Here is a 26956-nt window from a genome sequence, read left to right as displayed (position 1 = left end):
TCATCTTTACTCCCAAACAGTCCAATGTACATTACAATGATGCGGAAATCCTTATCAGTACTAAAATATGATAAAAAGATTTGCTAATTTAAAGTATGCTGAAGAAAGTAAAATGAGGACTTTTAAAAGACTTTAAAATATATGTTCCACATTATTAAACTAAAAAGTATTGTAATAAAAAAAGCCATATTATTGTTAGTCTTTTATTACATAATCTCCACTAAAAACTATTTATGGACATACACAGTTTTAAAATGCAATCACATGATAGTTAGCCATACCAAAATAATGTGTTTGCTGTATGAAAGTATGACAGAAAATTATTTTGCACCAAGTAGCTTTGATTTCTACCAATGTGTGGTTTATTCGGATTGCTGCTGACATCTGATTGGGGATTTTGTGTCACCAGAGTCAATAGAAATTATATTTTACATGTTTTTGTCAACATGTCTTCTGAAATAAATATTAATGCTTCTATCCAAGGTAGAGTACTGACTTGTGCATGGGGCTAAAGATTAGGGGAATGGCAAAATAGTCAGACAAAACTGCCATACACAGTATAAGAATGCAATAACATGATAGTTAGTGATACCAAAATAATGTGTTTACTGTATGAAAATACGACGGAGAATCATTTTGCACCAAGTAGCTTTGATTTCTATGTATGTGTGGTTTATTTGGATTGCTGCTGACATCTGATAGAATTATATTTTACATTAATAAAAATGATTTATTTATTTTTGTCATGTCTTGTGAAATAAATATTAATGCTTGTATCCAAGGTAGACTACTGACTTGTGCATGGGCCTAAAGATTTAGGGGAATGGCAAAAAGTCAGATAAACTGTCAAATAATAAAAACCTTTTCAGCAAATACAGGAATTTATTGCTGCAATGCAGGAAAAAAACAACTTTTTAAAGTGGTATAAATATTTTTTTAAAGGATACTTTTAATAAAATGAAAATAACACTCATTTGAATAACATTTTGAAAACTGATATTGTTTTTACATTGTTTTAACACATACATAAAAAAAATATTTTGAAAAGGCATGACATATTAACCGTTTTTGGGCAATTAAACTTTAAAAACTATAAAAATAATAACAGTAAGTAAAAGGTCACATGCACAGACAGTTAATTAGGCATCCATTGTAGCAAATTTTAATTATTAAGAAGTATATATTTAGTAGCTCTAATATGATGCAAAGTTAAATAAGATAAAGTAATGTTAAACACAAGTTTAAACTTTTATAAGAGAAAACACTTGTGTCTTTACTAATGACTTGCTGCTAGTATATTTTCGAATTTATCTTAATCAAGCATTCATTAAATACTATAATATAAAATATTTTGCTCCTCTGTCAAAGTGGTATTTTTTATACAGTGGTAAAAAGGGCATTTAACATGTTTATTAACAATGATATTTTAAAACCGGTTTATTTATTTAGGATTAAAAGATTACAACACTCAGTTTTAGCAGAAATTTCCAAGGCAACTCGGAAAATTACCAGTACTTACGTCAATTCATCTTTTACCGTAAAACTCTGGTACCCTCTCAGCTATAAGAATCCTCTCATTAATGCGACTTTTTGGGATACTTGGCTATATAAACGATGCGAGAGCTAATGTAAATACTCAAATTTGGATGTTTCATTCAAGTCTGCCCCACAGAAACGTGTCTAATTTTCATGTAATGTCTTGGAAAATTTACCGTAAGTACGGTAAAAACCGGACATGTCGTAAAGCTCGCAGCTGATAAAAGGACGTGGTTTGTTCCGGAGAAAAGTGGATTAAGCCGCTCCACGGAGGGCGGATTTTTTTATCAACGGAACGGGCGAGCTTTTAACCATGAACTGTAAATATTTTAGTAGTGCAGTATTTAATTTATCTGGACAATGAGAGATTTGTGTGTTTTCCTGTGGGAACTCGGCGCTGTAATGCTAACCACCTCGCCTTCGGCTGAAGAAACAATGCGGGCCTAGCTAGCGGAGGCTAATCAGTTAGCTAGCTGAACAGACCACAGAGGGCTTTAAACCGTGGACCGAGCTGTGATATACATCTACTCTGGCTACTCTAAACGGTATGTCTCAGTTCTATATTAATTTTGGTATTCGGTGGGTTGTTTTTATATATACCTGTGTGGTAATGTAAGTTTAAAATTTCTCAGGCAAGACATTGGACGTTGAGGCCATGGTTTCTAAGAGCTAATGTGCTAACATGCTAACACTAGTGTGTTGAGTAACTATCTTTGTGTATTTTATTCTAAATCCTACCAGCGTTATACATATACTTAGGTTAGAAAAGTAAAAAGAAAATAAAAAACATCAATAAAGTCAGACAAACGATTGATTTATTTTATTTTTTCTTACATTAGCTTTAGGAAAATCAGTCGCTCAACACCCCGTTGGTAATAAACTCTTTGTAAAGGTTATACAAAAAAAACATAAAAATACACTGTTTAAAAAAAATACTTAACTGTACATAAGTTATACGAATAGGTACACAACTCTTTTTTATATATACCATATCCTCTCATTAAGATGCCTGCTGTTATTAAATTACCATGGGATAGCTTTTATTGAAAAGAAACGCTTTCGATTTAAAACAAACAATTTTCCCTAGGAGCACATAAAAACATTTCCGCATTTTTATTATTTTAAGCATATTAATTTATTTTGTTATTGTATAAGTGGCGTTTAAACGACATGAAGGGAAAAAAATAAGGAAAAGCAGCCCCTCAGGTTCTAACATTTTTGTTCCATTTAGTTGGGCTATTCCAACTGTTATAACACCTGAACAGGATTAGAAGTAAGTGTTAATACATGTTGTTTTGGTGCACATTTTTTCCAGGCCTCACGTTTTTTTCCTGGCTATCTACCCTAGAGTAAAGGCCTGTACTGTTTTCTAGCTCATGATCTGTGACGGTGTTGTAGCAGTGCATAGTTCATCATGTTCTATCGTCCACATTCATGATTGAGAGTTTCTCTTGCTCATTATGTTGTAGTGAATCATTCACATTTTCGTTTTGGTTGTTCTAATGCTAAATCATCAATTTTTAAAACCGATTAAGATTTATGACTGATTTCTCTTCAGGTTTTTTACTATAAAGTCAATCAAAAACATTTTTTTAAACCTTCCTGCAAGGTTTATTTATTATGGGAGCAGAAACTGTATTTTACCTTATGCACTGTTAAAAATAGCTTTTTTTTTTCTCTTCCTAAAATAAGCAAATGATTCATAACGTGTGAATTAAAAACTTTTAAATAAATGCATTTAATAAACAGTATGAAAAACCTCATATAATATTCATATTCACCAATATGAAAATGTGAGCCATTAAAAATATCTTGCCATGATTACTGATAAATGTATTTCTCTATCCTTTTGACACCATGATTTTAAAAATTGGAAAATATTTGCCCACAATTTCTTATTCATATGTTTAAAAAGTTACCAACATTGTACTAATGCAAATTGACTTTCTATTCGTAGATAAAAGTAGGTACACAACTCTTGGAATATATAATCTCCTCTCATTAAGATGCCTGCTGTTATTAAATTATCATGGGATAGCTTATATATATAAAAAAAGCTTTTCGATTAAAGACAAAAACTATTTTCCCAAGGAAAATGAAGCATATTAATTTATTAGATAAATGGTATTTAAACGACATGAAGGGAAAAAATAAGGAAAGGCAGCCCCTCAGGTTCTAACCTTTTTTTCCATCTAGTTATAACTGTTATAACACCTGAACAGGATTAGAAGTCAGTGTTAAAAATATGTTGTTTTTGGTGCACATTTTGTCCAGGCCTTGAGTTTTCTTTTTTTCTTGGCTATCTACCCTAGAGTAAAGGCCTGTACTGTTTTCTAGCTCATGATCTGTGACAGTGTTGTAATAGTGCATAGTTCGTCATGTTCTATCGTCCACATTCATGATTCAGAGTTTCTCTTTCTCATTATGTTGTAATGAATCATTCATCCCTCTTCATTTTGGTTTTTCTAATGTGAAATCATCAATTTTTAGAAACTGATTGAGATTTATGACTGATTTCTCTTCAGGTTTTTTTTTCTCAAGCTTTGATCTGCTCATTCTTATTTCTTTTTTTCCTTTACTATAATTAAAGTCATTCAAAAAAATGTTTATTTAAACTTCCTGCAAGGTTTATTTATTATGGGAGCAGAGACGGTATTTTACCATATGCACTGTTAAAAATTGTTTTTTCCTCTTCCTTAAATAAGGAAATTATTCATAATTTGTTAATTAAATACTTTGACATAAATGCATTAAAAAGTATATGAAAACCTTCATATCATATTCATATTCACCAATGGGAAAATGTGAGCCAATATAAATATCTTGCTATGATGACTGATACATGTATTTCTCTATCCTTTTGACACCATGATTTAAAAAGTGGATAACATTTGCCCACAATTTCTTATCGATATGTTTAAAAAGTTAACATTTTACTAATGCAAACTGACTTTCTATTCTTAGCTAAACCTAAAACTTTGTCTTACAGGTTGTGTAAATGGTCAGCTTTGCTCAATAACTGCATCCACACCTAAGAGTGTTGTGGTTCTATGACCCCAATATCTCTTTATATCGGCTGTGTTTTCTAATTGGCCAAGTTGATAAAGCAGTTAAGTCTTCAGTGCATCAACACAATACATTTTATAGTGGTATTATATTAAATTGCTTGTTTTTAAGCCTTCTCAGATAATGCTATGTTCATTTAAGCTAGGGTTGGAGATTAGATGTTTTGGTTAGGGAGCCAAAATTCATGACAGTGGAACCATTTAATTTACATTAAAAGATATGAAAAGATGTGACCTTAATTGGCAGAATTTCATTAATATTTTTATTGCCACGATTCTTTTCATTTTCTTTTTCAAACTAAATGCTGAAACTATAAAATTTCAATGAAAAAAAACCCTAAAAACTAATTGTTAAAATGAGCCTTAAAATCATACCAAGAGAATTTATGTTGGCAATCAATTAAGATCATTGCCATAATTTCGAAGATTAATAATTTTGATTTAATTCTGAGACATTCTTCAGTTTATTTAAAAACTCAGAAAAGGCTGTTGCCGTGTTTTTGCAGGTGAGCGTTAAACATGCCAATGCCAATAATGAAAAATGCATTAGGCTTTTTGTGAGGTCCCCCACCTTAGTAAGAGAACATGCTTTTTATTTTTGCACATTTCAACTAAATTACTTAGATCACATGATCTAGAATAAACCAATGGAATGATGAAAAAACAAGAGCACCAATATTAAAAAAAACATGCAGTGAAACCAAATTAGCTGTATCTTCAGGCACTTGGGCTCTGTTTACATAATGACATTCTGTTTAAAACGGAATAGTTCTGTTTGTTGACATAACAATGGCATATATTGTCTCTGACTGTGGTATAATTAATGTGACGCCGCCTTTCAATCAATCCAGTGATCAGGATTTGACCCAAAAGAAAACATTCTATACCCCCTTTTTTAAAATTATTTTGAAGTTGATATTGCTTATTCCTTCATTTACACATAAAATTGACACAATGATAATAAATGTTGCACAATTCTCTATTTAAACAAACAAACAAAAAAGTTAAATTTATTATTCAAACTAAACAATGATAGAAAATGAAGGAAGGGCCAATGCATATGCTTTACGTGATCACAAGTTGGCTGTTAAATGCACTAATGAATCAGCAAACGCATGCATGTATTGGTCTATGCTGATGCAAGAAGAAAAAAAAAACGCAGATACCTGCCCAAAATATCGACAGCCTGATGTATCGGCCTCCCCGTAATTCAGACACGCTTTACCCCAAATGCTTGGAGCACGGAAAAGCAGAAAAAGTAAAGGACAACGACCTGTCACCGAATTAGCAGCTTAACACAGTAATCAACAAACTGCTGGTTGTTCATCTGTATAAAAGTTACATATCTTCTGTTTTTTCGGTTCACGATTACATTTTTATGTTTAGCTTGCCTAGTTGGCACTTTTTTCAATTAAAAACAAGCACATGTAGTAATAAACTGCATCCAAAGCAATATTCTGGCATGAGGCTCAAATATTCATATATACCCTGAATTTATATATAAATAAAACATGATTCAGATTTTTACCTTCTTATTGATTTATTCTATTCACTCACCTTCATTTGTATCTGCTTTTACTGACTTGATGTGGAAAACTATTCTGTCGGTTTTCTTTGCTTTAAGGTTTGCTGATCAGGCAAAATGCCTCATCAAATATCTCAAGTGAGGTTGTGCTTCACTATGACACCTTTAAAACTACATTTGTCAGATCTTTTACTCTGGTTTGCAATATTGCAGCTGGCGTGACATCAGATTGAGGAGAGGTTTCAGATTGTAGAGCTTTAGAAAAAAAAACCCTGGTCTCTGTTGTCAGGAACACAGGAAAACTTTGATCTTTCCAATGGGGAAGCAATTGCACATGACCAGTATGACTTCCAGCAGTTCAAATGAATTTTAGCTGGCACAGCATGATGGCTGCCTGTCATTTTAAAAACCTCTGAAAAATGTTTAAATATTAAAAAAAATGGCAAACTGATTACTTAAATATGGTCTAATTTAAAGATGGTTCTCCAGCAAAATACAAATTTTCTTCCAGCTTTGCTTCAAAGAACACGCTGCCATCTAGTGGTGTGGCAGGGAAGCTACACCACTTTGTTGCTCTATGGTTATGGGTGCACAGGGAGATTGTAATCAAAATGTTTTCTAAAACCCTATTTTTAATGAATCAATGTTCAGTCTGGTTGCATAACTTATGTATATCTTTTTTTCTTTTTCCCCTGCAGCAATGACTTCTCAGCTGCAAGTCTTCTCTCCCCCCTCAATCTCCTCCAGTGCCTTTTGCCGAGTAAAGAAGCTGAAGGTGGAGAGCAATGTCTGGGACGTATCCACCACTGAAGCCTACAGTTCCATAGCAGGCCAGTCGGCATACGCATTTACCCCAGCCATGGCCGTGCCTCCCTTCGCACCGTCACTCGTCTTCCCTCCTGCAGCTACAGGCTCCAGGGGTCAAGTGGTGGTGCGAGCAGCCGACAGCACAGGTAGTCTTCCTCGTGGATCCAGTCGACGTGTCCCCGAACAGACCACTTCCTCTTCTTACAATCACGAGGTGTCCTCAGAAGTAAGGAGCCAAAGGCACGGGCAAAAGAGAAAGATTGAGGAAGCGAGCGAGGGCAGCGGGAGCGGATGTGGCAGCGTTCAAATACTGGAGGAGCTCTCGGCTCCTGCGGCGACTTACTCCACCCGGACAGCCGCCGGTGGAGGAGGTGGCACGGGCCAGTCCATCCCTCACTCTGCTCCAACCACCAAAAGCAGCAGCTCAAATGGCGAGGGGGATTATCAGCTGGTGCAGCACGAGATCCTCTGCTCCCTGTCCTCCAGCTATGAAGTGCTGGAGTTTCTGGGAAGAGGCACCTTTGGGCAAGTGGCCAAGTGTTGGAAAAGGGGGACGAATGAGATTGTAGCAATAAAGATTCTGAAAAACCATCCTTCATATGCTCGACAGGGACAAATCGAGGTAAATCAAAATACTTAAATCTGTTTTGATTTAGTGGCATGAATCAAGATTTTTCCCCTCATTTCACTTTTCTTTGATTTAAGCTTGTTTTCTGACTCTGCTTTCATTAGGTGGGAATCTTGAATCGGCTCAGTGCAGAGAATGCAGATGAGTATAACTTTGTGCGCTCGTATGAATGCTTCCAACATAAGGGTCATACCTGCCTGGTGTTTGAGATGTTGGAGCAGAATCTGTACGACTTTCTCAAGCACAGCAAGTTTAGCCCGCTCCCCCTGCGACACATCCGACCCATCCTGCAGCAGGTCTGAAACTTAATGGCCTTCCTTTTTTTTTTTTTTTTTTTTTTTTCTCTCTCCTTTTTTAGTTGTTGTGTTTGTAATGACTGTTTGCATTTTAAGGTGGCCACGGCGCTGATGAAGCTGAAAAGTCTGGGGTTGATCCACGCTGACCTGAAACCTGAAAACATCATGCTGGTCGACCCCATCAGGCAGCCGTATAGGGTGAAGGTTATAGACTTTGGCTCAGCGAGTCATGTGTCGAAGGCCGTGTGCTCAACCTACTTACAGTCTCGCTACTACAGGTTGGTGGCTTCTGATGTGCTCTTATTGAAGCAGCTATCGCTTTAAAAAACATGGGATTAGTATTGTAGCCATTTGCAGCTTTGCCTGTTTCACTCAATATTTCCAAACTGCTGTTTGCTGACCAGGGCTCCAGAGATCATTTTGGGCCTGCCGTTCTGTGAGGCCATTGACATGTGGTCTTTGGGCTGTGTGATCGCTGAGCTGTTTTTAGGCTGGCCTCTCTACCCAGGAGCTTCAGAGTATGACCAGGTATGACCCGTTTGCCTGAAATGAGAAGCTACGGCAGGAAGCAGAAGATGATGAACAAATGAAAATAAAAATAAAAAATCTTTAACCTGACCTTTGTGTCTCCAGATTCGCTACATTTCTCAGACCCAAGGCCTGCCAGCGGAGTACCTCCTGAGCGCCGGTACAAAAACCAATCGCTTCTTCAACCGAGGCCCGGACTCCAGCTACCCTCTCTGGCGGCTTAAGGTTGGTATGACTTGTTGAAATGTCTGCTCTTCAAATGTTCTGTAATGAGTTCCAATGCAGTTTGGAGACGTTTTTTTCCAACCTGCATAAGTATAAAAAAAATAATGCATTTATAAAACTCAGAAAGGTATTGAATTTTGAAATGTATAGGAAAGGCTTAATGTTGTTACCTTTTTTTCTTTTAAAATAAGTTTCCAGAGTCAGTTTGGGTAGTATCTTACCTGTGGATTTACTTCACTGCAGTCTTGTGGAACAGTCAAGAAAACTACTTCTGGGTGGGAATGAATATAGAAAATAAAATCTGACCAGGTGAAACAAGTCCGGCTTATAAAGGTTTTAGCAGTTCAATAAAAAGAATAACCTCTGTAACTATTATATTTTAGACAGTTTAGATTTTATTCCCCAGAACATTTTATAAAAATGAATGCAGCTTAGTTCTTTGCACGGATTAAAAACGAGCCGACAAAAACAATAAAACAAAGTGCTTTCCTTGCCTAATTTAGTCATCTTGATCTGTGCCGCTTTGAATAAATGTCTACCAGTGTTTGGGTATATTACATTAAGCAAGAGATTGTTCGGTTAGATCATACAGTTAGATTGTTTCAAAGATTTCTAAGGAAACATTGCATCCGTTCATTGACTCTTTCCTAAAATTTGGATATTTATGCTTATTAACAGGCTTTAGCTTTCTATGAAACAGCTTTAACACTGAGAAATAATGGCTTTCTTGCAATTTAGCAAAAGCTATATGCAGTTTGTCATCAAATTAAACAGGAGTCACAATTCCAGTTAAAAATTAAAATTAACTAGCAGCCTACACCATGGAAGGGAATTCAGCATAACGAGGAAATAAATTGGAGTGTATTAAGAAACTAATCCAGACAGCTGTCTGTCTTATTGATGATGAGAATATGCGCAGTGCTTTGTTAGATTGAAGCTGCTTGTTAACAGCATCTGAATTACAGAACATGATGAGCAAATTACACGAACATTTGATTATCATTCAATCTTTAAATCCCTACTCTGTCTCTCAGTCTGTGTAAACAACTTCCTCATACTGAGCTCCCGCCCACATTACACCCCTTCATCCAATCAGCATCTCGTATGCCTCTATCTCTTCACTTAAAGCCAGTGAGAATCTTGTCCACATCTCTCCCTCTACATCATATAGGCAGCAGCAATTTTTTTGCATGAAGCTGTTAGGGTAAAATTCTCCCAGACTGACCAATTAAGACGTCAAAATTATAGTCATGAAGAACGCCATGCTTCTTTTTAAGTAAATGGTTTGCATTGTCATAAACTAATTCTAACCCAAACCCTAAAAGTTAGATTAAAAATAACCCATTGCCTCTGCAACCGTCAAATCTGTCTCCCCGCAGAGGTTGTGCTCGCGCATCTCAAAGAAATCCTGAATAATTGTAAGATGCCTCAGACAAATTATATAAATAAATTGATCCTTTTTTATGTCTAGCAACTCTAGATCCATCTCCACGATATCTTGCAGACACGCCATTGTTGTTTTGGAAGATACACACACGTGCCGGCGAAGTTCTCGTGACCATCCGCTCAAGTTCTTGCGAGTCCTTGAATAGGCACCCACTTGCGCTTTGGCTGGAAACTGCTGTGCGTCCCTAGAAATTTCAGACCGATGGTGTAGAAGCATACCAGCAAAACTGGTTCGCGGCCAGACGCAAGCAACATTTGATGTGTGGGGTTGCAGAAGTCTAATCTGCTCTTTACTCCTCGACGCGGCTGACCTGGGTCCTTTATTGCGTGTCTCTCCCACTCTCTCATACACCCTTTCCTGTCAGCCTACTGTCCAAAAAACAGGCCACTAGTGCTTGCAAAAACAAAAACAAAATATTAAAATAAAAAGCCATTAGAACTCTATCTGGAAAGCTTCCATCACACAGCAAACTGGATACAATGGCATTATGCTGCATTTTGGTGCTAGCATGATATTAATTCTAATACAGGTTGGACTTGTTGTATATCTTTTAAAAACTATGCCAATTGCTTAAAAAAATTGCAGAAAATTGTCTGGCTGCTTTAAAGGTTATGTTGTAGTTTGTTTGTTTTTTATGCAAGAGTTTTATCTGCAGCGATCAGCATATATTATTTTCTCTTCCCAGACTCCAGCAGAGCATGAAATGGAGATGGGTATCAAGTCGAAGGAGGCCAGGAAGTACATCTTCAACTGTCTAGATGATATGATGCAGGTAATTTGTGTACAAACTAGGAAGGCTCATCACATATTCGCCGGCTTTCTGACAGGGTTGTTGCTTTTTGTGTTCCAGGTCAACCTGTCGTCTCATCTGGAGGGGACGGACATGCTGGCTGAGAAAGCGGACAGAAAGGAGTTCATAGATCTGTTGAAACGAATGCTTCGCCTGGATGCCGACAAAAGGATCACCCCCACAAAAACCTTGGGTCATCCTTTCGTCACGATGAGCCACCTGATAAATTATCCGCACAGCTCACAGTGAGTGTGGAGAGTTTTTTTTTTGTTTTGTTTTTTCCACAGAACATATAAAAATAAAAGCTTTAGGTGCTAAAATGACTGCACTCAAACTTTTTATTTTTTTTTTTACCAGTGTCAAGTCATGCTTCCAAAACATGGAGATTTGCAAACGTCGGAGCACGTATGACAGCAGCAAGTCTCTGTACTCTACCAGTGCCGTTCCCAGCGCTGCCGCAGGAAACCTCACTGTTACCTTCAGTAGCCAGCTTAACCAGCATAACCAGGTAGGAGCTGTGTTTGCAAACATTAACACAAAGCTGACTGCAAGACCTGAACTCTGTCCATTTATTTACAAGCCATCAACAGCATACAAAGCCTGTATAAAACACTGACTGCTTTCAAACTGCTCCATAAAGGCATTGGGGCAGCTTTGGTGATGTTTATCTTTATGGCTTTGAAGTTGTCATTTCTTTATTTTATACCGCTCTCATAAAAGGTTTGGTTCTGTTTTCTTCAGAGTCCAGGTGTTGTAGCTTCAGTTTTGTTAAGTTTTGGAACAGATCTTTGTCCCCATCAACCAAGCGGATTTCTTTCTTTTTGATTTTTTGTTAATTACTTAGATTTTTAAGAAATGTCTTCCATAACTGACAATAAACAAAAGGCAAACAAACTCCCTTTTTTTTTTTTGTGCTTGTGTCTGGACCCCTCTTTTTGTTAATTGGCATCGTTGTCTCAACAGGTGCCTTCTGCAGGGGGTGCGGTGCCTTTGCTGAACTACCAGCCAGCTCTTTACCAGCAGGCAACTATCAACATTCCTGGTTTGGCTCAACAGAGCGTCCCAATCTCAGCCCGTCCTGCTGGGCTGTGTAGCCAGACGGAGCCCTTCCAGCAGACCCTTATTGTGTGTCCACCTTCTACTATCCAAGGTAAACCTGAAGAGTTTAAGTCGCACAGTAATTGTCACACGCAGCTGCCCTAATTGAGCAGTAAAAAGAAAAATCCAATAATACGTTTTTATTATCTTAGAAGTGTTTTTATTATTTTTATCTAATCATTGATGTTTTGTACGGTTTCAGGGCTTCAGCAGTCCAGTAAGAGTTCAAGCTTCCCTGTGAGGGTGGAGAACTCCGTACCAATAGTACCTCAGAACCAGTCTGCTCAGTCTCTGCAGATCCAACCAAGCATGCTCACACAGGTAAGCAAACATGTTGCAGAACCTAGTGAAGGTATTCCGATTTTCCCACCCTGAGCTTCGCTGTATCTTTGTATCTTTTATCTCATTGCTGTAAAATGTCACTTAATTGTAAATTTGGAAGGAAAAAGAGAGGTTTCAAATGTTTAACCAAAAACATTTTTTTACTTTGTTACCTTTTCTTTTTACCTGTATTATCTTTAACCTCAGAATTATAAGCTGTTTGTATCAATCTGTTTCATCAACTCTAAGTGAGATAACCTGAAGTTTTATGTTGCAACAAGACAAAAATCCATGCGGGGGTATGTCATTTACTAATCTGTGTAATTCTTGTACCAACAAGTTCCCTAATTTGACTGTTACCATTCTCTTAATGTTGTTTTATTAGTCAAAGTTTTACTTTGCTAGAATATATCCCTGACTTTGTTGTTGATTTTCTGCTAAAGGGCTTCAAAACTGAGGGAAATCTGTTAAAAAAGCATGAAGGGTGTAAATAGAAATGTCCTTCATTGTTCCTCAGTGACGACATTCAGGTGGAGCAGCAGCAAAGTTAAAGTAAACAGAAACCTGCTGACTCACAGAAGGGTAGAATATTAAAATAAGTAAAAAAGACAATACAGCAAGGTTAGATTAATATAGAAAGTTAATCTTAGTCTGTTTTATGCAAAAAACAAAATGCTACATTTCTGTTAATATTGATCAATCAAAAACCAGCGTAAGTTTTTTAATTTTTTAATTATTATTATTATTTTTTTCTTTACTATATGGGAGGTATAAAACAGACTCTTTGCTGTTTTTTTTTTTTTTTCTTCCATAATCTGTTCAATCTTTAATCGCCTATTTTTGCTGCAAAAATGTATAATACCTAATGATTATGGACGCCTTCATCTAGCATGTTCATCACCTAAGGCTAAACTCTCCGTCATTAAATGCTGCTTCATCTTCTTCAACCATAAACCTCAATGGAGCTAAGAGTTGGAGAATAGGTCTAAAAATGTTATGGTCAGAACTCTATCTTGTCCAGTGATTATGCACGGGGTAGAAGGTGGCTATCTAAGTTTGACATAAGAGGAATTTTGTTCATTTTAAGGATAAAAATATGTTTGTCTTGGGTTAAATCTGGAAAAGCTTATTGGTAGTTCAAGGCGGAATAATCTCAGCAGGATTCCCTCATATTGTTTGTAAAACAGGTGCTCTGAATATGTGAAGAAATGCAGACAAGTCTTTAATTTCATTAGTTTTACTGAGATTATTTTCCTCCTCCCCAAAGGAGAATCATTCTTTTTCAATGTTTGTTATGAGCAGCCTTGTGATGAATTATTCCTTGGATTATTGATTGGATGTTATCATCCAGGCTGCCTGTTCTTTGATACTCCTGGATCAGTGCAGCGTTCCAGCGTCGTCTGTCCCTTCCCTCCTTCTGTCTTTGCTGGTTTTCTCTGAAAACCATGAATTATTTTTTTTTTAACCTAATGCTGCCCTTCCCTATCCTCCCTTCGTCCTCCAGGGTTCCTGCACACCCCTGATGATGGCCACCTTGCACCCGCCCCCAGCAGGTGTTGCCCCCCAATATTCTCTGCCTCTGGGGCTGGGCCCTGGGGTGGGTCGGCCCGCCCTGCTGGAGCACACAGCCACTGTGCTGGTAAAGCACCGACGGCCTCGCGTGGAGAATGACGTGCACACTAACACTGGCGGCTTTCCTTCCCCACTCTCCCTTTTTTTTAAATTTCCCTTTAAGTCTGTTCTCTCTGTGCCACACGTTGTACGGGGCGAGTCCTTGTTGTTATACATCCAAGTTTGATTCACACTTTCAAATTAACCGTTTTGATCCGGCATCACTTCTGATCTTTCTATACATTTTGAATCAGCTTGGTCGAACTTGACGTCATGATTGACAAAATCTTCCTTTCCTTTTCCAACTCTGATGGACTCTCCCCAGTAGGTGTGCTCGGGGCATGGAGCGCATGTGCCTCAGAGTTGGTCTGCGCTTTGCCTGTAGCTTCCCTTTTCTTTTTTTGTCCTGTTCTCCATCCATTTTTCAGCAGTGAAGGTAGCAGCTGCGACTCCTAAACCCTCTGACAAGCCTCTTCTGTTTCAGCCCCTGAACATGTGGCATGCTCTTTCCCAACATCTATTATCAGCAGACTGTTTGGCCTCGGGGAACTAAACTAATCTCAAACTTCTTTAACAGGCACCACGGTTCTGTGAAAGCTTGTCTTCCTATCAGATCTGTTTACGGCGCTTCATCGTTTTTGCTTTGCATGGTTTCATCTTGTGAATTTGTTGCAGGCTGATGCTATAATTAAAAGAATGGCTTTGAAAAGGTTGCTCGCTTCTCTAGCTCTGTGCTTTATGCCCGTAGAAGATTCTGGCAGCTGGCTTGTTTTTTGTGTGTTTTCAGTCTTTGGATCTCTCAGCATGGCTTAAGTTGTCTTCTCCAACAGCAGCAATCAGAAAAGGATTGTTGTTTTTTTCTGTATGACACCTACTCAAGTATCTGTTTTCTTTCTCAGCAGGCTTGGCCAACTGGTACCCAACAAATCCTCATCCCTTCATCATGGCAGCAGGTCCCAGGCGTGGCCATCCACGGTCCCGCCCAACAAGCAAACATCCCAGAATCCCCCCTGGAAGCCATTCACTCAGCTGCTGCTGTGCAGACGGGACAGAGCTGGCGGTGGGTTTATCAGATCTTTAACATAAAGCTTTTTCTCTAATACCACTGGTGTCATAAAAATAGTGTTAGGAAAAGTTGAGGAAGCCACCAGTCCTTAGATTAGTGTTTATTAAATTAGATAACTTATAAATAAAAACAGATGGTGAATAACTTTCTATAATTATTTCTCCAGTAAAAATTGAGGTCTTGAGTTTCTATTAGTGCTGCAACTGACAATTGCTTTGCAAAATAAATGTATTCATCTGTTGATTATTTTTTCGATTAATGGATTAATAATCGGATAGCAAAAGGTTCCTTAAAGAAGACTTTTTGCTAAATTAAACCAGGTGAAACTAAAACTTTTCCACTTGAGAAGTGGTAAGGATGGAGAAGATTTTTATCTTTAATGCAAATATTTACTTTTTCTTTTTACCAATTTTGATATAGTTACTGCTCTAATTGGGTGGCTCTGTTAGCTAAAGGCATGTTTTAAAGTCTCCATACTCCAGTTAACGATTAATTGATTACTAAATTAGATGACCTTTAATCTGATTGTTTCAGCCTTAGTTTATATTAAAGATTTTTTCAAATAAGAGCCGTTCTTGTTTGGCACTAAACCATAAAACGTTTTTTTGTTTTTGTTTTTTTTAATAGAAAAAAACAGATGTAGGTAAAATTATCAATCACTGTGTTGTCATGAGTCCGTTTTCTGATAGCTTTTCTGATAGGTTAATTTTTCCAATCAGCTTTTGGTTAAAATCACTTTTTAATTTAGTTTTGATTAGTAGTGATTTATACACAAATATATATGTAGAATACTAAACCATAATGTTTTGTTAGCCAATATATTTTTGTTTTATTTAAAGGAAGAGTCTATCTGTGCGATTTGGCGACGATGCAACGTAGTGTTGTTTTTAATGGTTCTGAATTCAAGCTTATATTCATATTTCATTCTTTTCTCTTTTGTTTTGATATTATTTTTACTAGAAACTATCATCCAACATATATGCAAAGATGACATTCATATAATTTACAGAGTTATACACGAGTCAGAGATGACTGATTTACTTGAGGGCAAGAAGAAGAGAATTAGTCTGGAAGATGTCCTCAGGCTGTGATTTGTTGAACTTATCTAATGCATTAGATAATATATATATATATATTTTATTTATTTTATTTTTTTTCACCATCTTTCAGTATTTCTTTGTTTGCAGTCCTAACTTTTCATTTGCCGTTTCCCTACAGAAGCGCAAGTCAAACCAGAACGCAGCAAGAGAGAAAGAAAGGAAAGGCCAGATGTGGGGAGAATAGAAACAGGTTTGTAAACTTCAGACGGTTTTTGATATCCAGCGGTTGTCATACACATTTCAGTGTCGGCTGTTGCTTTCCTGGGGCGACAAACTGGCTTTTTGCCAAACAAGTGACAACAAGGGTAATCCTCCCTTAAATATTTTTGCTAATTAAAAACCTGAGCCAGCAATTAACTGTTTATCATGCGTCACACTAAGTTGGTCTAGCCGGTATGTAGCTGGATGAAGGAGCTCGGAGACAAACAAACTATTGACTCATATGCCCCTAAAAAACGACTAATTGGCAGTATTATGGGTTTAAAAGAGCCGAGTAATGGTCTTTAAAAAGCAGGAAAAGCTCGTAGAATATCTAGCCCAATGAGATCAGCAAAATGCAGCAGGATATCTGGTGATAAGTTCCATCAGGATTTAGGCGCTGGCTGTGGACCCAACATGGCTCAACTGCATGTATTCAATGCATGTATTCTTTGGCTCTGCCTTTTGTCTCGTAGCGAAGTTCAAAGTAATTTCTTTCCCTTTAGAGATGAAATACTTAAACGATGGGATCCAAAAGGACATTTTACCAGTGATCTCTTGTTTTGTTTTCACCACTTCTGGTCTGGAGGGAGAGAAATGATCCATTTCTGTTTCCACCTAGGGGAGTATCCGCTGCATCCATACTTGGCAGCAACGTGACCCCACCCACCTCCGCCGCAGCGTTGTCCCAGCCGATCATCATCTCGGACACCCCCAGCCCAGCTGTTAGCATCATTACCATTCACAGCGACACAGACACAGAAGATGAGCGCAAGTTTCATCCAGCCAGGTGAGGCGAGCGTCCTTCGGTCGCGTTCAGCTCGTTTTTGTCCAAGGGGCGTTTTTGACTCACTCTTTATCTGTTTCCAGTGTTGGACTGAGCCGCACTGAGCGCACCAATGTGATCAGCTGCGTAACCGTGCATGACTCTGACTCCTCTACAGCCAGCCCGCTGACCCCCCTGCCCCGCAGCCTCAACGCCACTGGCTCCCTGTCGTCACGGCAGGCTAAGTCTCTGGCTGCGGTGGTTCCTTCCGTTAAAAGCCACGCCCCTGAGAGGGCAGCGGCTTCACACAGCCGTGCTGAGACTGGTGAGAGCGGCGCTTGTGCTAATGCTGCTGGATTTTTATCCCAACCATCAATAAGTCAATAATGATCCTGCTTTGTATCACCAGGTACTTGCATGAAGCCAAAAAGATCGTCCAACAGACAGCCCTGCAGCTCAGGGGAAAGTATGGACCGAGCTGGGCTGGTTCCTAGCCAGTCGCACCCTTTAAACCTCAGCCAGGTGAGCCTTCGCTTTTCTACTCGGACACCATTTTAATTCAGCTTTGACATCCAGCCTTTGATTGGGAATCTGCAAAAAACGAAATCTAAATAAGTTTTTTTGTTTTTCTTTAATTGAGGAGGTAAGTGAAGACTGTCAATGGAACAAGACCATATTTAAAATAAAGAAAAACAGTTGCATTGTTTTATTTCAATTGCATATTATATAATTATCTTATTTTAAGGGTAAAAATATAAATTCCATTGGCAAGTTATCTTATTTACCTACTCAAATTGAGGGATAATACACCTAATTTAAGACATTTTATGTATTGTCAGGTCCAAACAAACAATTGATGTTAACAATGAATATGTTTGAATATAAATGTGATTCTTGTGTGTGCACTCAGTGATGATTTTTTTTTTTATATTATTTTTCTTTTTGTATGAAAAAATGGCAGACATGGCTGCAGATTTTTAGTTTTACAAATTTTCAAGAATATGTTGAGGTTTATTTAAATGATGCATCAGCAACATTTTTTAAATCTAACCAAAAATAGGTTTTATTAGTCCATCCATTTATTTCTGTCATACTTTGGGGCTGCAACGGGTACTGGTGCCGAACTCCTGCTGTCAATGGGCACACCCTGGACAGGTCGACAATTTTTGGCGAGGTTTTATCAATATTTAACTAAATAAATTATGTATTTGAAGCATTAAAAAAATAAAAAATAAATCCTCTAAATTTTACTAAGTAAAAACAAATCTTTGCTTTTAATTAATAAAAGTTGTAGTCTCTGTTTCAACTCTTATGACGCCAAATTAACCCACTGAAGATTTGTTTAACCAGAGAAGGTTGTAAGTACCCGGTTTGATCCTCACAGCCTCCACTCTGGGTCTTTGAGCAAGACCCTTAACCCCACACTGCTCCCCGGGCGCCACACAATGGCAGCCCACTGCTCCCCAAGGGGATGGATCAAATGCAGAACGTTAATTTCTCCATTAAGAGACAATAAAGGGATTTTTGTAATCTTTAATTCAGGCTGGAAGGGGAACGGATGCAGCCAACCAGGATGTTTGTTTGAGGCGTAACGTTATCTGTAAAAATCAGAGGTAACGGATAGTTACTGCTGCCATCTACTGGGCAAAGGGTATAACTGTACCCTGGTTTATGATCTGACATCAAATAAACTCCTCTAGGAGTTCCAGGGTTGTTGTTGTTGTTGTTGTTATTATTATTTTTTTTGTGGAAAATATCAGTTTCCCAAATAACTATTTATCTTGTCTGGGAAAAAATATGGAAAATGGGGATGGACAAAGGTCCATCATTTGTACACTCATTAATATTTACCCGTCCATCTATGCGCTTTTCATCCGTGTTTATGGCCACCATCTATGATCGTTGTCCGTTCATCTTTTTTTTCCTAATTTCAGACAGAATCTGTAAAGAACTTTAAGGAATAAATGTATAGAAAATCTGTATATCAAACTATCAGCCATCCTGCAAACTGGATGCTGATGGGAACAAAACGCTGAAATAAATAAAAATGTTCATTTCAAACTCTGTTTCTTTTTCTCCTAACAATAGTACCAGTTAAAGTTCTTAACGCATATAGGAACCGTATTTGACTGGATTCCATGTTTAAATATCAAATGTTTCTTATTTTTAGGTTCAGTCGGTGGTCTCTTCCTCTCAGGAGCGTTCGTTGGTCTCCCACAGCGACTCATCTCTTCACCGCCAGACGTTCCCACCGACCGTTTCCGCCTCTCACTACAGCTTCCCGGAAGTGTCGGCCCTGGCGCCGGCCTCGGTCGCCGCGGCAGCGGCAGCCAGCCTGTACACCTACCCAGCTTCCGCCGCCCTCTCCACTGCCTCCCAGGCCATGGAACAGCTGCTGGGCCGCGGCCATGGCAGCCACGGACACTCCCCCTCCGCCTATGCAGCAACGTACGCCTCATCCTCCTCGTCCTCCAGGAGGGACTCGGCCAGCCGCAAGGAAAGCGTCAGCAGCCTGCTGCACGGCCTCCCCGCGGCCTACCAGCACCAGTTTGCAGCGGGTTCTCCTTACGTCAGCGTGACGCCCCGAGCCGAGGCTTACAGTGCCTACCAGCTGAGCCCCAGGCGCCTCACACAGTACCCCTACTTATAGGGAACCAATGCAATTAAAGAAAACTAGTTACTTCTACTTCCATTCTATCACAGGGAGACGTTCAAACCTTAGAGTTAGTTTCTGTCACCTCATTGTCTGCTGCTTTTAACTACAAGGAAGCATTTCAGCCCTCGCTATCTATGCTCTTTGGACTATTTTAGTGTATTTGAAATGACTTTTGGTATTATTTGTAACGCGTTCTAATATTTTCCCTTTGGCTCATATTTTATCCCAGTTGATCCAAATCTAAGGCATCACGTGTTTTTAACTTGTTTCTGTGTGAAGAGAGATTGTCCTCCTGTCACTAGCAGCAAAAATACTTAGATCCTCATGAGCCTTAGTTTAAAGTTTCCACACTAATCCCTCAAAGCCTGTATTTATTTAGCAAAGATAAATACTTCATCCTTCTCACGTTTGTCTGTTTCGTTTATCTGAGTTTTTTTTTTTATTATGCGTGGAAGAGGAAGATCCATGAAGATGTTGGAGAAGAGGTGCGGCATAAACTGTGATGGACACATTTAATTTAAATTCACGTTGTGGTCGTTGTGTTTCTGTAGTGACGGTGTTTTCCCATGAATTGATCACGTCTGTATGCAATAGAGAACTATGAATCAGAGTGCCGAATGTACTGATCAGAGGGAGATCTCCTTCCTGAGGAAACGTGTGGAAATGGGGTGTCTGCTTTTTCATGGTCTGGAAAGAAAAATGTGTGCATCATGTGAATCCAGATTTTTAGGACCTACTATGAGTAAAATCAATTTAAGGCCAGTTATTTTATTGCCTGGAAGCTGTAACAAACCACCCTTCCTCTTTTGTTCTGCACAACAACTAATTTATAGAACTGTATTGATACTGTTGGCAAGACACTTTAGTTGTCTGCAAATTAAATTGGATTCGCTGCCAAACGGCGGTGCTGATCTGCCGGCGCATGTCGGCCGGGAAACCGTCCATCCCGTGTTAGGGCATGTAGCTGTCAGACGGCTTCTCCTGCCAGCGTCTTTGTTTAAAGGCAGTGATCTTTGGATGGTTTGCGTGCTTTTAAGTAAACCCTCCCACCTTTGTTGTTTTTCTTTTCTTGCATCAGTTCTGTGTTGTAATGTCTTGAGTATTTAACTGTATTTCATCCTAACATAGTGTAGTTAAAGAGGATGTTTGGTAGAGCTAATTCAGGGAAAAAAGGGTTCAAATAATCCACCTTCACTGTTTCCAATAAAAAAAACACAATTTCAGAACATCTCCCAGACTTGTTTATCTATTTCCAACATTGTGAACGACGAGGGTTGATCTTCCACATTTAATCGCTATTTTTCTCCTCCTAAACATAGATGTTTTTTGTTTTTTTTTTAGATTTATCTTTCCAACCAAATGTAAATGTCAGATTAAACACTTGTTTTGCTCCAGCTGTCACTGAATACTAGAGAAGGCTGCGGTCTGAGTCCCGTATTCACAGTTTTAAAAGGTTGTTTAATAAAGCAAGCATTGTTAAGGTAGTCCTGCAGCTGCAAGGCACAGTCAGCATGTTGACTAAGAAATCGAATTAACCGGAAAGACGGAAGGGTTCTCATGAAATGACTTGGAAGATTAAAAAAAATAGAGTTTTTAACAGATGAGAGGAGAAATTCTACAAATGATCCAATAAGATGGCTAATTAAAAAAAATGATTTAAAAATATTGAAACCAAGTTGTTCTTATTAAAATTACATCTTAATTAATCTTAAAATATTATTTAATAAAAAGATGAAGTGATTCCGAAACTACTAAGTGAAAACATTAAAGGTTTTTATTTGCAATAATTGTCACATTTATAGCTTACAGATAATAAAACCTTAAATTGTCTTAGAATATTGATATTTAAAAAAAATGTTTCTGAAAAGCGGAGTGGAAGGAAAACATGTAAGAGCAAGTAAAAAAGCCCACATGGGTTACAAATGCCTCATTGTGTCAAAGCTACAACGGACATTAGATGAATCAGCTCGGTTAGGGAGGAAAAAAATTGGTCCAAATTCCTGTTTTAGATGAAAGTAAAGTGCATTATATATTGATATCAAGGACTCTGACAGACATCTTTCTTCCAGAGCACTTCAGGTCTCTATAAACAAGCTGATGCTGATTGAAGGTACCGTCCCCCAGCGTTACAGGTCCATAAGCTGGTCCTGTTACCATGGTGCCTGATCGGACAGAAAACTGGCTTCAGCGGCATCCCGTAGAGAGTCTTTTGTCAAAAGGAAGATGACCTGAAATCAGTTAGACACCGCAGGCGGATTGCCTCCATTCCAGGCTTCATCGTTCCAGTAATCCATGCAAACCGACACCCAAACAAGACTCGACTGCAAAGAAAATGAAAATGCTTTGAAAAGGCCTAAAGCACCTTTTTAAAAGTCTGTTTTCTTCAGAAATCTTGATAGTTTTACTGTCTGTAAGCCATATGACTGAGAATAACTGCCTGAAGGCCTGAAATGTTTCACTTGAGTGGTGAGCTGTAGAGTATTAGTATTACAAATCTTGTATTAGTACAACAAGCATTAGGACACAAAAAAACTTAGAAATAGACATTTCCAGTATTGCTAAAGAGCAGATTTTGTAAACGAAAAAAAAAAAAATCTTGTAAATTGAAATAAAAATGCAATCTAAAAATGAATGTTTAAATGTTTTGAACAGCCGTTTTCTTTAGTCTTCCTTTATTTTCCTTATTACTTTTTTATTTTTCATATTTAATTTTTCCAATTTTTTGAAAAGAAAAAACTCAAATTTCTGTCTTTCAGATGAGTTTTACAAATTGCATTCTTTTCTAATTGCATTTCAAGGATCATATTCTTGTCCCGCCAAGCCGTATAAAAATGCTGCTGCCAATGCAGACCCACAGAAATTACATCTTGACTCCTCTATCCAGAGAATGTGAGTTATAAAAAATACAATTCATAAAACAAAATCTGAAAAACACACCTTTGGAAGAAAAGAAGTAAAAAAGAAAAAACATATAAATAAAAACATGGTCTCATTCGAAAATATAAATAAAATTGTAAAAAAAAAAAAAAATACTTTCAAACCTTTCTTTAACTGAAACATTTTTCAAAGTTTTTTCTGGTTTGGATTTCATTTTTTTAAATTTAGTTTACAAAATGTTTTCTTTGGAACAGCTTTCTTTTCACATATAAAGCCTGTCAATTGTATTTGGGTCAAGTTTAGAACTTCAACATGGTTTTGGACTCTAGCCTGTTGTTATCTTTAAGGGGATATTTATATTCGGCTTGAGGGGTTTTAGAGGCTTATTAAGCTGAGTATGGAGTCAGCAACGTGCCCTTTGCTGCTATAAAATCCTCACATAAAGCTTTGGTTCTGTCCACTTTGCTTTCACCATCACCAGAAGCTGAATAAGAAACATTTCTCCTATTTCTATTTGCTTTGTTTTTTTTACTTTACCAGGATTAAAGATTAGGGTGATGGGAAGTGGGCCTTCCAGTTTGATAGACACATCACTAAAAAGTCAGAAAAGCTGTACTGCTATTCTGACTAAATGGTCAGAAAAGTACTGTAACGTATTAAAATCAGTTTACCAGGAGGCTGTTCGCTGTAACACAAAATACTTAGACAACTTTTATTGACATTTTTTATACACAGAGTGCATACAAAATGAAATTTTGTTTTTTACAGCTCTCATTTCCATTTCTTAAAGTGCAACAGTGATCAAATGTTAACAGTGTGGGAGAAAAAAACAAAAAACAAACATGGTGCACAAAAACACATCGATATGGAAATTTAGAGCATTAAAAATATATGGTGCAATTATGCAGCGTTTTTGTTCGGTGTTGTGAGTTTGATGCAGAGTGACATGAGTTTTTTTCAAAAGTTCAGTTAAAATAAAGATATTTCCCTTGATTAGTGGTAAAAGGAATAAATATATTTTATGCAACACATAGAAAATTACAATTAAATAGCAACAAAAAATATTTCTTTCTTTCAAACCAATTCGTCTACAATATTCTAATATATTTTGTCGGCTATCGTCTTCTGTTAGTAACAAACTTCTTAGTTTGTATGAAACTAAATGAAAAGTCTGCCTTAGGTATGAACTATTACTGGTGTAATAGTGGGTCCTGTTGCTTTGAATACCAGAGAAGCTGCGCTCTGTGAGACGCTGGTTGCCTTTATTAAAGAGCGGCGTGTTGTTTTGCCTTTTTCTTTTCATGTCGTGTTTTCCTGTAGGCATGTTTGCCGTTTTACGGTTTCCTGGATGGAGGCAGAATTGTATTAACTCCTCTGAGTACCCTCTTTTAAATGTAGCCCAGACATGGCCAACCACTTAAAACGTATCTCTAAAATAACTCATTTTGCTCCTAAATTTATTCTTTTATTTAACAAGGGGGGGAAAAATCCCATTGAAATTAAAAACCTCTTTTTCAAGGGAGTCCCGGCCAACAGCCTAAAGGGACAGATTAGATTACAGTTTGGTTTCAGTTTGTCATTTCTTCTGAACTGAAGGTTGTCTCATTTCAAACAAGGGAGATAATCTCTCTATTCTCAGCAGAAAGCTTCTTTTCAAAGCGCAGCTGATGGATGAGTAATATTTTTATATTACTAGTTTATATCCTTTACTGTGCTTCGAAATACTTCCCCTCTTTTGTTGTGGATTAGTTTTGTTGCGATTAAGCTTAAAATCATTTTGTTTTTCACATCTAGAGTTCTCAGTTACATAAGACTTCTGTGATCTCTGCTCCACATTCCAGCTCTGATGTTTAACATGCAAATCTGCCAACGTCATTTTATAGTTTGCTTGTTCCTGCTTCTACTTGCACCTCAAACATGGTGCCAGGTATTTGGGATCGCTCCTTGATCTTCTTTAACTAAAGAGCCCACACAGATCTTCCTACGATTATGTTCACAAAACTCTGCAAAAAATACGCTCCGGCCTGAAAACCTGAACACAACCCTGTCATGTTGTTAATTTTGCAGCTGCACAATGAATTTTAATCCTCTTCTAATGAAGCTATTCAAATTATCCAACATATCCTGCAAAACAGCTGAGGAATCTGTAGCGCCTGTATTTATGTCAGTCATTTTCTCGTTTCACTTCCTTGAGGTTTTCCAAGTAAGCCTTTTGTTGGAGGTTTATTTGCTAACTCTTTTGCCTTCGCCCGTTTTCCATCTGATGACATTCAGCTTGGCATGTTAGCAAAATAAAGAAAAACAGTATAAGGGATACAGAACGTGCAATTATATTTGAAAAACTAACTCACCAATAGATGGTGGTAAACAATGTTTTTAAATCTGAAAGTTTTTTTTTTTCTAAAAAAAAAATTAGCTGCTGCAGGATGCTGCATCATAGCATGAGCTCCAAGCATACCACACATTAATACACACATATAGACTCAGATGCATAATGTTTTAGAAATCCATCATTTCACAATTCTCCTAATTTATACTAATAGTCATTAAATGTCATCTTATCCCAGGTCCATAAAGTGTGCAGGTAGATTTTATAAGAACCGGGTAAGTTTGTATTTTAACATAATTTTTTCTTTTTTTTTTTATGGATTTCAGTTTTGATGTTTCACTAATAATTACTATAAAGGTATGCATTACTTTTTTCCATGCATATACAATCGACACTTGGGCAAAAGCTCTTTTCAAAATTATTTATTAAAAATCTTCAAATTTCTTTATCTGTCACATTACCAGACAATTAATTCACAGTTGGATGAAAATATTGCAAGACAAAATAAAAAAAAAAAATGCATACATAAAAAAAAACTCAGGATGCCTGATACAGTACATATGTTGTGTATCTATACATATATACAAAGATGTATGTAATGTAAGATTATTCAAATCACAAGTAATTAAAACAAATAAAATTACATTTCATACATAAATATATCCAACATTACCATTAGGATAATAAATTATTCCTTACAGGAAAACTATTTCACACGTCCTTACATATAACACTTGAGGTTTTCCTTTAATTTCCTTTTATATGGACTAGAACCTTTTTTCTTTTTTTCCATTTAAAAAAGAAAAAAAAACATGGATGGCTTAATTTACCCACAACCAAATGTCAGACAAACTTGACATAAGGTGAGAGCAGTCCTTCTAAATCCATACAGCGCTCCATTTCCACTTCGTAGTTGTGACCCTCCAGATGTTTTCTTCCACAGAGTCAGCAGATCTCCACGCGTTGATGCAGCGGCACGCAGCTGAACAGCCGCTGGAGTCCAGACATGAAATTAGTCCTCTCTGCACAAGGTCTGAAAAAATAACATAAAAATTGAAGCAGATGTTTACATGAAGAGCCATGCATAAAATGTCACTGCACCTATTAGTTCAAAGGTGCACAACTTGATGATAAACTTACAGAGGTGACTGGATGAGTTGAGCTTGTTCTATTTCCAACTTCTTCAGCGAAGGATTCTTCTTCATCTTTTGTTCAGTGATTTGGTCCCATATCTCGGTGTCGATCCACAAAGCCCCAGACACAGACAGGCGGGCTGGGACGCAGGTAACCCAGCGGCACAGAGGGCAGGAGACGGTGTAGAGGGCCCCTTTAGAGATGGACATTTTCTCCAGGCAAGGGGCACAGAAGGTGTGCTTGCAGTGAAGGACCCTGGGGACCCTCGTAGTGCGGGAGTATTCATTGCAGCAGATAATGCATTCGAGCTCCTCGCAGGACACCATTGTGGTTTCAGAAAGCAAACCAGCAAGAGATTTCTCCCAAAGATCAAAAGCCTGCAAAGAAATAGTATAATTTAATGCCACAGAACAAAAGCTTAGAAGTAAACTTTCAATGTTGAAACACAATTTAAATCCAGCTATGCAACAGTGTGAGGTACTCACTTGGAAGCGCAAGAACTGCTTCTCTCCAGTGTTGCCTTCAAGAATACTGACTGTTTGACTGGCCTGTCAGCTTAAATTGAGCTCTCCGCCCTCCCTCCCTCTACCCGCAGATGCCATCACATGACCTACCTTTCCTTTCCAGGGAAGGTAACTCTGCCAAATAAATATTCTCAGGAAGTTGCAGGAATTTTCTTTTGATTTCCCCATAACAGAAAAAAAAAGTGGCTCAGGGTAGACAGCTTTAAAATGTTATATGATTTCAGGGGATGAAAAAAAGCATTTTTCAACTAATCAATTCACTTTTAAAGTCCAAAACAGATTTACGCACCAACCTGGCACAAATGTTATTTCACTTTTTTTGTTAAAGTGTGAAATTAGCTGTGATTTACCATGTCTTTTATTAGAAAGAATCTAGATTTTGCTTGAAGAGAAGCATGAGGGAGAACAAAAGGAAAAGAATGAAAACAA

The 26956-nt window shown here is 37.7% G+C and overlaps 2 protein-coding genes across 5 annotated transcripts; one reads left to right on the top strand and one right to left on the bottom strand.

Annotated features, from left to right (window-relative positions):
* Positions 1 to 1727: 1727 nt before the first annotated feature.
* LOC107099516 (homeodomain-interacting protein kinase 1-like) lies at positions 1728 to 20828 on the top strand. 4 transcript variants are annotated; one of them, XM_015397672.1, is made up of 18 exons: positions 1728 to 2081; positions 6825 to 7555; positions 7666 to 7857; positions 7954 to 8135; positions 8262 to 8385; positions 8491 to 8610; positions 10743 to 10829; positions 10908 to 11092; positions 11205 to 11355; positions 11811 to 11997; positions 12148 to 12266; positions 13771 to 13905; positions 14777 to 14937; positions 16162 to 16233; positions 16864 to 17031; positions 17112 to 17332; positions 17417 to 17529; positions 19178 to 20828. In XM_015397672.1, exons 2-18 carry the CDS (start codon positions 6827 to 6829, stop codon positions 19655 to 19657), a joined length of 3426 nt encoding a protein of 1141 aa, XP_015253158.1. In that variant the 5' UTR covers positions 1728 to 2081; positions 6825 to 6826; the 3' UTR covers positions 19658 to 20828. The 4 variants fall into 4 exon arrangements, with proteins under 4 accessions (XP_015253158.1, XP_015253159.1, XP_015253162.1 ...); XM_015397673.1 differs by having other exon boundaries at positions 14780 to 14937; positions 19178 to 19657; XM_015397676.1 differs by lacking the exon at positions 13771 to 13905 and having other exon boundaries at positions 1729 to 2081; positions 14780 to 14937; positions 19178 to 19657.
* A 4525-nt stretch (positions 20829 to 25353) lies between these two features.
* LOC107099513 (E3 ubiquitin-protein ligase RNF152-like) lies at positions 25354 to 26519 on the bottom strand. The gene is made up of 3 exons (XM_015397663.1): positions 26489 to 26519; positions 26010 to 26380; positions 25354 to 25902 (listed from the first exon to the last, which is right to left on the bottom strand). Exons 2-3 carry the CDS (start codon positions 26327 to 26329, stop codon positions 25815 to 25817), a joined length of 408 nt encoding a protein of 135 aa, XP_015253149.1. The 5' UTR covers positions 26330 to 26380; positions 26489 to 26519; the 3' UTR covers positions 25354 to 25814.
* Positions 26520 to 26956: the final 437 nt, after the last annotated feature.

The sequence above is a fragment of the Cyprinodon variegatus genome, unplaced genomic scaffold (genome assembly GCF_000732505.1).
Source record: "Cyprinodon variegatus isolate N-32 unplaced genomic scaffold, C_variegatus-1.0 Scaffold880, whole genome shotgun sequence".
Classification (NCBI taxonomy): domain Eukaryota; kingdom Metazoa; phylum Chordata; class Actinopteri; order Cyprinodontiformes; family Cyprinodontidae; genus Cyprinodon; species Cyprinodon variegatus.
This window is presented reverse-complemented; position numbering and strand designations above follow the sequence as displayed.

What these genes read in the sequence shown, in the direction of transcription:
- LOC107099516 (XM_015397672.1), top strand. Translation starts at nt 6,827, where the DNA reads ATGACTTCTCAGCTGCAAGTCTTCTCTCCCCCCTCAATCTCCTCCAGT. An exon ending in TTACAGTCTCGCTACTACAG is followed by an intron (nt 8,136 to 8,261) that starts GTTGGTGGCTTC and finishes TTTGCTGACCAG; the next exon opens with GGCTCCAGAGATCATTTTGG. An exon ending in GAGCTTCAGAGTATGACCAG is followed by an intron (nt 8,386 to 8,490) that starts GTATGACCCGTT and finishes TTGTGTCTCCAG; the next exon opens with ATTCGCTACATTTCTCAGAC.
- LOC107099513 (XM_015397663.1), bottom strand. Translation starts at nt 26,329, where the DNA reads ATGGTGTCCTGCGAGGAGCTCGAATGCATTATCTGCTGCAATGAATAC. An exon ending in CAACTCATCCAGTCACCTCT is followed by an intron (nt 25,903 to 26,009) that starts GTAAGTTTATCA and finishes TTATTTTTTCAG; the next exon opens with ACCTTGTGCAGAGAGGACTA.